Below are 10072 nucleotides of genomic sequence, written 5' to 3' on the forward strand. Positions count from 1 at the left end.
CTGTGACTTGTACGCCAAACTAGTAGTCAGGATGTTTCGTGAAAGCTCTCCGTACGTTTCAGGCTGATCTGGCGACATGCAGTGAAATTGAAAATTACCATCAATGATATGAGTTCCGACGTATGTTGGGCTACCGTGGTTACTGACAGTATCTTCCAAAAGTTTGAACAACTTGCTTTTATCAGTATGGGTCATCGTGCCATCACTATGACACATTGAGAGTGGCACCGGTGTCAGTGGGAATGAGAAGACATGCTCCAGGTCAATGTTACTTGTTACTGCTGTGAAGGCAATGCAGCCGAGAAGTGCACTAGTACTTTTGAGCTGTGCCTCTTTGGTGCTTTTTCCTGTTGACTACACATTCACTTGCAAATGTGCGAAGAGGATGTCTGCGGATTGGTTTTTCAAAACGTTCTTCACTTTCTAGACATCCTTTGACAAAGATTTCATGCCTATGCTTGCCGTCTTCTGGAATCTTCAACAGTGATTACACTCTTTCCAGTGCTGATGATGTTGAGAGGCAAGCTTGTGTCAAGTGAGAACGGATTGGCACATGACTCAATCTGACTGAAGATCTTCTGGAGATCATCACTGAGGTCAGTTTGATTTTTTGTGTGCCCCATTCCAACTGCGGTAAGAGCTTCATTGACAAGTGCTGCTCGGCTGCTCTTTGTAACACTCCACCGTACTCTTGAACTGTAGTTGTTCGTAGATGAGGTGTCCTGTCATCGGGAGGCAGCATCAGCATTGATCCAGGGTCAGATCCACTGGAATTCGCGCAAACTCATTGTCTGATCATCTTACTGAGAAGCCACCATCCTCTAGAATCTGCCAGAGACCAGGATGTGAATCATACAAATTCATCAAGCCCAGCTGGTATTTGCTCATCCAGCGAGCGTAGTTCTGTCTGTTGGTTGCGAAATACAGATTGGTGATTGGAGTCAATATGGTGATGAAGAGATCGATGTCCGTCTCTCTGATCGCACGTTCAACGATATGGTAGATCTGTATGTACCGGAGCCCAAAACTTAGCAGTTCGACCAAGGTCTCCACTTTCAGGTCGGTTCTTGAACTTCTCAAAAGCCTCAAATAGCTCCACGAACGGTGCCGAGTTGCAAATACGATCAACATCTTCCTTCTTTTCGAGGGGGACAGCTCTAAAAGAACCAAGTCCGAGTTCTCATCGTCCTTCATGAACTGGCGAAAAAGTAATGTCTCGAACGCAAGGGCTAACATTGGGTGAAGCCGTTTACAGCGATTATAGCTTAAGCATTCGATGAACCCTCTCAGAGATCCTGGTGCTAATACGCCTGAGTCCATCAGCATTGCTGGACCACCTAATTCTGCGATAACCTTTCCGATGGCTCTGAAGTAGCACATGAGAATGTGGAATGCTCCAAACATAACGAAGAGATTGTCGAATTCTGGCCGACTGGTTACTTGGATTCTGTGTGCAGTCTTTGCGACATCTAGATCGCACGTGACCAGGCCATACTCCTGGCCACATTCCTTGGCACACTTCAGAGCTGTGCGCATGGTGTCTGTAACAACAGCATCTTTTGTGATGGGTTGGTTCAGGTTTGGCATATAGTGTACAACCTGTTTCGGCAATCTGTCTTGATGAAGGCGTGCGTTAAATCCACCCCACATTGGCACAGTTTCGGAATTGAGGATATGGCTCACGAGGAATAATGTGTCTAGCTTTCGTGCACGACAAGAAGTGTCAGGGAGCTTGCTATACTCTGTATTGGGATATTCAAACTGATCCATCCTTGACGATACGGAGCGACTTCTGCTGGCAAAACTTTCTGAATGTGGGCAACATGGTTTCAGCTTTAGAAGACATGGTTGGTTGCTCAGCATCAATTTCAGTGGCATGTGGGTCAACGTTCTGGTAGAATATACCCATGGTATCATGTAGGCTCTCAAAGCCTGATAACGTATGAACCAGCTCATCATAGTTATCAAATGCATTTCCCATGACGGGACCACGCATCGCACCACTTGGAGAAAACATCGGTATGCTTTGGATGGTTGTTGCAAGCTCAGTTTCTAGTTCCTCGTACTTTGAATAGACAATGCAATGGCCAAGGCGATTCAGAACCGTCATCAATTTACGGCTCTCTGAAAATTGAATGCACCAGACTACCAAGCACAATATGCTTTTTGGCAGAAACTGCCCATTGTGAACAATGAACAATGCGTCTTTGCTTGCTGTTGTAGCACGCCGTTTTACAGACTCAGAGGTTCGATTTCTTCCACCAAAGAGGACACGGAAAAAGAGATGTACCAACTCTGGTGCTTCACCCTCGCCACGCATGAGTGACTCGAGATCCAAGGGGTCGCTGCATGGGATTTTTTCAACATTTTTCAGATGTTTGCGCAAGAGTAAGGCGGATTTTACGAGTTGACCTTCATCAGATGATTGGAAATCATAAACCACTTTGATTGACTTGTAATCAAGGCGGAATGAATAATCGAACCTTGCTTCTTTGCACTAGGAGCAGAAATTTCCACCTCGTTTTGGAAACGCTTTTTGAGTATTTCCCCAAACTACTGGTGGTGGGTTCTTCTTCTGCTACCTCACATAACAAACAGTACCGATCAAATACTGACTTCAAACGCTCTGGTCGTGAGTCTTGGATAACATGCAATTTGATGTAATCAATGATTTGTGTGACTGCCTGCTTTGCAGCTATCTGACTTTCAGGCATACAGCTTTTTTGCCCACTTCTTTTTACCCGAGATGCAGAAGCCAATGCCTTTTTTCTACAAGAATGGTGAAACTTTACTTCCTTGGCAATCAAATCAATACCAGAAACCTTTACCAGAACTGAACCTCCCAACAGCTTAGCAGCTTCACAAATTTTATTTTAAGCATCTTTCGTTTCTACAGACCCTAAACCTTCCTTGGTACCATCATTTAGAGTTTTTTCATTGTTTGTCACAATAAAGACACTTGTTCTCAAAAATACCTAAGCGAGATTGTTCTTTGTCATTCATGAGTCACTGGTGACTTTGTTGATGATCTTAAGTCTTTACTACAGGAAGTTGGTTGCTCATCAACACTCTTGACTTGGATGGCAGTAAAGTCACTATAGCACCGTCGATGATACCCATCCAGCGCAGTGGTTGCTGAAGGGAGACTTTCGACCACAGGTCGATATTTTGATTGTTCGTATCTTGTCATTTGTTTACGAGTAGCTGCTGATTTGAGAATTGTTGCCCATCTGTCGTCGGTCACACGTATTAAGGGGCCACTTTCTTTCTCCATGACATGAACGATACATCGAGATGGCTTAGAATTTTTACCAAATTCTAAGCCATCTTAGAAAATAAAAAGGGACACACCACATTACTACATTCGGCAATGAAACGTAGCTTTGGGTTATTGGTGCTTAGGCCTACTTACATTCCTGACTTGGGTGTGCATTTGGACTGATGATATCCACCGACCCGTCAAGGCTTCTTTAAGAAAGAATTTTGGATACAGGTAGGCCTTCGTATCATTTCAGGGAATCGGATTCCTTTTTTTACCTGATGATGAATCTCCAGCATTATCCATGGGTGTACTTGACACACTTTCATCTTGAACCGAATTATCAAGCCCATGTCCCGACTGCTGTGATTCAGATGTTTTCGGGGCAGAATCTGCATCCATCTTCACAATGCTAGGCCCCAACTACCATACTATTTGACAGCTATGCCTCTTCCACAGGTTGCCAGAAAAGGAAATGGCAAGACTACTGTTGTATTACAAACTACAATATTGACTAATTAAAGCAGAGGACTACATGTACACAATAGCCTATCTAAACGGCTTCGTTCGAAACTATGTACCCTGCATCAGTACTGTAAATGTACCATTGAAGTAACGCACTACCTTGGGGATGGGTTATCTAGGTCTATGGTACGCCCAAAACTCATGAAATCATGCAAAAATTTCGAATTATTTGAGAAGGAATGATGTGCATACAACATGCATTGTCTCTGTTTCAATGATTCAAAAAGAGGCTTCCCCAACCGGGAATCCCCCGGACGTAGGTTTATCATCCACTTATCTAGCATCTACATGTTAAAGAGGAAGTTTCTTGCCAGCAAGCCTCAAGGAAAGCAGGCCAAGTTGTGGATTTCATGTCATGTGTGCCTGAACCTTAATTGCATTAAGTAATCTATGATGTTTTTTTTTCTAAAATTGTGAACAAACCGTAAACTGAGTGTTAAATCAGTTAGCATCTTATCTAAAAACTCCAAGGAAAAAACATGTCTTAAGTTGTGGATATGATGTATGGGGTAACTAAATTATGTTTTGCAAAAATAATTTTTGTTGCACTTGAAATTTTAATTAAATCGTTAATTAGTCGTTAATTAGTAGGCGTCTTAATTAGTAACCCCAAGCAATTATGCGTCTTAAATTACATTTTTGTCCATTTGAAATACTGTTCTATCCAAAACAGCCATCAAAATTGTTGCACTATCTCTTTTGTAGAAGTATATTTTTAAGGGTTCTCATAACCCTCAGCGCCAAACCACCCCATCTTATCTACAAACCCCAGGAAAAATCATGTCTTAAGTTGTGGTTATAATGTCTGGGGTCACTAAGTTATGTTTTGCAAAAAGATTTTTTTTTGCACTCGAAGTAATGCAATAATAAATTATTTTTACAAAATCGTTCCTAATTATCAGAAAGTGCTATAGCATGCAAGATGCACTCGAAGTAATGCAATAATAAATTATTAAACAAATCAAAAATGTGTTTGTAGTTGATCGTTAACATTTGGAACTAGCAGGCCCGTAGGCGGGGGGGGGGGGTGCAGAGAGTGCGGAAACACCCCCTCCCCATATTCCAATAGGTGCACTTTTTAAAACCTATGATTTTACAAAATCGTTCCTAATTATCAGAAAGTGCTATAGCATGCATTGCATTATATATTTGCTAGCGTATCTAACTGTTGCTTTTTATTACTGTGGTATGAAGTTTGTTAGAAATTGATCGTCTCCGGTGATTGCAGATTGATCCATATAATATGAAGAATGTTATCTATAGGCTGCAGATCTACAGGACATAATAAGGTTACTTTTTCAGGTCCCAAAAACACCCAAAATAATGAAAATTTAAATGAAATATTCATGAATTATGTGTTTGAATAATCTATTAAGTAAGACCCTCAAAATGCTACTTTGTCGCTTTTCTCACAAACCACCTCCAGGCCTCTGTCCCTGGACCACCAAATTTCAAAAAGTCTATTTTTTAAAACCTATTATTTCTGACCACTAATCGTTCCTAATTATCGCGAAATGCTATATAGTATGCATTACATTTTTTTGCCCGCTCTTCTACCCGTTGATTTTTAATAATGTGCTACGAAATCTGTTGAAAATTATCAGCTCCAATGATTGCAGATTGATCCATGTCATCTGTAGGCCTACAGGTGTAAAGAACATGAAAAATTACAATTTCTCAGTGGTGGATTCAAGGGGGAAGAGCCCATAAAATTATTTTTTAAAAAGGAGAAAAAAGAAAAATCATAATTAAAGTTTGTCGGAGAGTGCTATTTTTTAGGCCATTTTGAGGTGCCATAATCATAAATTTTCTTACCTCATCCCCAACCATCGTAGGGCTGAGGTGCTATTGACCATCTTTCTGTGCAAGTTCCTCCCTTCACCCCACCCTCTATTTCTCCTGCTTTACTGTAGGTGCCTAGACAATACTCAAATGAATAAAAATTTAAGTAGGATATTACAAATTAAGGATTTTAGAAATCCATTAAAAAAAGGCCCTCAAAATGCTAATTTGACAGACCTTCCAGAAGATTCGTCCCACCCTCGCGGGGATCCCTAGGCAGTCGCCCAACGTAAGGTCCACTTTGGTTGCAAAAAGCACCTCCCCATCGAAAATCCTGCCTACGGGCCTGGAACTAGGTTGTGAATGCCGGTTCGAGTTTGTGCGAGAGCAATTTGAAAAGCAGGTGATTTTTTGTTTGTATTATTGAAAAATGTACATAGGAATTCTGCAGATATATAATAGGAATTTGGAAACATTTCAATATTGCCGGTAGAGGAACATGTAGATGCTTTTCCTACCAAAGTGACGGGTTATATTGCACTTTGGCTGTAAAAGCATGAACAATGGAAAACCAATGTCAATTATTTTAGTCTTTTTGTATTTATTTTAGTACAAAACCAATGCGATTTCGAAGATCCCTACATTTGTTACTTTGTACAAGATAAATATGATGATTTTGATTGGATAAGAAGATCTGGATCAACACCCTCATTTCGTACTGGTCCTGAGTATGACCACACATACGGAACATCACAAGGTAATAAAACAGCTGACAAGAATTATTTATATTCTAAATGGAATTGTAAAATTATTACTAAATTAATTAATTATTATATTAAAAACTAATTATTTAATTAGAATATCTGGGAAAGCTGTTGACATCTCGACATATCTCAAATAGGACAATCATGTCAGCATGGCGGTTAAGAAATGTAATCGAAAGCTCGGCCTAATTAAGCATGCGATTGGTTATAATGCACCAGTGTATGTCACTAAACCATTTTTCTCCTCTCTTATCCGTAGTGACCTAGAATATGCGAGCTCCGTATGGAGCGGTTCAACAAAATCTAACCTCATGCTCATCCAAGGAGTGCAGCGCCGAGCTTTCGCATTTATTCTTAACTACCCTGCTTACAACTATTATATAGAGAACGCCTTATTTTTCTTAATTTACTTCCTCTTTCCATTCGAAGGGACTTAATTGATCTTTTGGTTTTTTTTCGTTTTTAATTAATTCCTCGCCTCTTTACGTTCTCTTCGTCATTCTGACCATCTCAAACTCGTTGACAAACGTTGCAAAACTGAAACTTACAGAAGATTTTACTTCAATCGTATTGTTCCTATGTGGAACCAACTCCCACATCCCATACGTTCAAACACGAAAATATCTGATTTTAAGCGAGCCTTACGCATATTTTATGAGCTTCTGTTTGTCAACGAGTTTGACCCTGTCAGCACTTGCACTTGGGTTACAAAAATGTTTTTGTCTTTTATCTAGAACTATGTAACTTTTCTTTCTTCGACTTATATTATTATGTATTTGCTGTTGGGTTTTATGCATTTGGAAAGCGTGTCATGCTAGAGGCTGTCTCTTATACACATCTAGATGTGTATAAGAGACAGGTTTCAATGTCTTAGAAATAGTACATTTTTTTCATTATTTACAGGTTTCTATATGTACATCGAAACGTCACCTCAAAATCTCAACGACACCGCTCGCCTTTGGACGACGTCATATCCTGCAACGAACGGCACATGCGTTGAGTGGTTCTACCACATGTACGGGGCCACAGTGAACATATTGAGTGTATACATAGTAAATACAGCAGGTACTTTTGGAAAGCCTGTGTGGACAATAAGAAATGACCAAGGAAATGTTTGGCGTCTTGGAAAAATCTTTGTTGAAACAAAAAGTGCCTACCAGATAGTGTTTGAAGGAATTGTAGGAAGTAGTTATACAAGTGACATTGCTTTAGATGACGTCAAGATCACCGATGGAATATGTTTGAGAAACGGTAAAATACACCTTCATCATAAAATCACTAAAATACAAATGTTAATATCCTTTTTGCCACCGGGCTTTTTGTCTTGGCCTTTTGAGTCCTAACACCAATCAATATTCGGACTTTTACCATACGGCCTTTCAACACCTGGCCCAGGATTGTGTTTAATATATCCGGGGACAACCAACATATCTCATAGGGAGGATGTGTGATTTGCATAATAAATTACAAAAGCAATAAAGCAATTCTTAAAAAGTTAATTAAGTAATGCAATAATAACATTTTAAGTACAAATCAAAAATGTGTTTGTAGTTAATCATTAACATTTGTAACTAACAGGCCCGTAGTACATGTTCCAAAAGGTGCACATTTTAAAACCTATGATTTCACAAAATCGCTCCTAATTATCACAAAATGCTATAGCATGCATTGCATTATATATTTGCTAGCGTATCTAACCGTTGATTTTTAATCATGTGGTATGAAATTTGTTAGAAATTGATCGTCTCCGGTGATTGCAGATTGATCTATATAATATGAAAAATGTTATCTATAGGCCTGCAAATCTACAGGACATAATAACGTTACTTTTTCAGGTAGCAAAAACACCCAAATTAATGAAAATTTAAATGAAATAATTATGAATTATGTGTTTGAGATATCTATTATGTAAGACCCTCAAAATGCTACTTTGTCGCTTTTCTTACAAACCACCTTCAGGCCTCTGTCCCTGGACCACCAAATTTTAAAAAGTCTACTTTTTAAAGCCTATTATTTCACTAAAATCGTTCCTAATTATCGCGAAATGCTATAGTATGCATTAAATTTTTTGCCCGCTCTTCTACCCGTTGATTTTTAATAATTTACTACGAAATCTGTTGGAAATTACCAGTTCCAGTGATTGCAGATTGATCCATGTCATCTGTAGGCCTACATATGTAAAGAACATAAACAAATTACAATTTCACATTGGCGGATTCAACGGGGGAGAGCCCCCTAAAATTATTTAAAAGAAAAGGAGAAAAAAGAAAAATCATAATTAAAGTTTGTCGGAGAGTGCCATTTCAGGCCATTTGGAGGTGCCATAATCATAAATTTTCTTACCTCATCCCCAACCATCGTGAGGCTGAGGTGCTATTGACCATCTTTCTGTGCAAGTTCCTCCCTTCACCCCACCCTCTATACCTCCTGCTTTACTGTAGGTCCCTAGACAATATTTAAATGAATAACAATTTAAATAGGATATTAAAAATGATGGAATTTAGAAATCCATTAAAAAAGCCCTCAAAATGCTAATTTGTCAGACCTTCCAGAAGGTTGACCCCACCTCGCGGGGATCCCTAGGCAGTTGCCCATCGTAAGGTCCACGTCGGTTGCAAAACGCACCTCCCCATCGAAAATCCTGCCTACGGGCCTGGACCTAGGTTGTGAATGCCGTTCGAGTTTGTGCAAGAGCAATTTGAAAAGCAGATGATTTTTTGTTTGTATTATTGAAAAATGTACATAGGAATTCTGCAGATATATAACAGCAATTTGGAAACATCTTAATATTGCCGGTAGAAGAACTTATAAATGCTTCTCCTACCAAAGTGACGGGTTATATTGCACTTTGGTTTTCCATTGTTCAACATGATTTTACAGCCAATGTCAATTATTTTATTCTTGTATTTATTTTAGTGCAACACCAATGTGATTTCGAAGATCCCTACATTTGTTACTTTGTACAAGATAAATATGATGATTTTGATTGGATAAGAAGAGCTGGGTCAACACCTTCATTTCGTACTGGTCCTGAGTATGACCACACATACGGAACATCACAAGGTAATAAAACAGCTGACAAGAATTATTTATATTCTAAATGGAATTGTAAATTTATTACTAAATTAATTAATTATTAAATTAAATACTAATTATTTAATAAGTAGATCTGGGAAACCTGTTAAGTTTTCTTACTGCACGAATGGCCTGAGACTTGGCAGGGCTAGTGTAATTAGGGAACTTGGAGTCGACATCTCGACATATCTCAAATGGGACAATCATGTCAGCAGGGCGGTAAAGAAATTTAATCGAAAGCTCGGCCTAATTAAGCGTGCGATTTGTTAAAACGCACCAGTGTATGTCACTAAACCACTTTTCACATCTCTTATACGTAGTGACCTAGAGTATGCAAGCTCCGTATCGAGCGGTTCAACAAAAACTAACCTTATGCTCATCGAAGAAGTGCAGCGCCGAGCTTTCGCTTTTATTCTTAACTACTAGTCCAATCCGAAATGTAGCAATATCAGAGGTTGCATTTTTTTTTTGCTATAATTGGATATGATGTAGAGTAGACATAGATAATTCGAAAAAGCATGTGCAACATTTTTTTTTTTTCATACGTAAGGGGGGTTGCCAGCAGTTTCAAAATGGCCGCCAATTTTTCCTAAAATTGTCACTAATATTGTAAATTTATGTCATTAAAATGCAGTATTCAATTGGAAATCCACTCATAACAATGACA

At 39.1% G+C, this 10072-nt stretch overlaps 1 protein-coding gene across 2 annotated transcripts in view; it reads left to right on the forward strand.

Annotated features, from left to right (window-relative positions):
- LOC117122536 (MAM and LDL-receptor class A domain-containing protein 1-like) overlaps positions 1-10072 on the forward strand; it is a 114460-nt gene that overhangs the window by 11392 nt on the left and 92996 nt on the right. For both annotated transcript variants that reach the window (XM_033268129.1, XM_033268130.1), the window contains exons 3-4: positions 6177-6323; positions 7234-7581. In XM_033268129.1, the coding sequence (XP_033124020.1) occupies positions 6177-6323; positions 7234-7581 (495 nt within the window). The remainder of the gene's footprint in view (positions 1-6176; positions 6324-7233; positions 7582-10072) is intronic.

Source organism: Anneissia japonica, unplaced genomic scaffold, assembly GCF_011630105.1.
Source record: "Anneissia japonica isolate Jap-2015-1 unplaced genomic scaffold, ASM1163010v1 scaffold1889_len2455224_cov183, whole genome shotgun sequence".
In the NCBI taxonomy this organism is placed as follows: Eukaryota; Metazoa; Echinodermata; class Crinoidea; order Comatulida; family Comatulidae; genus Anneissia; species Anneissia japonica.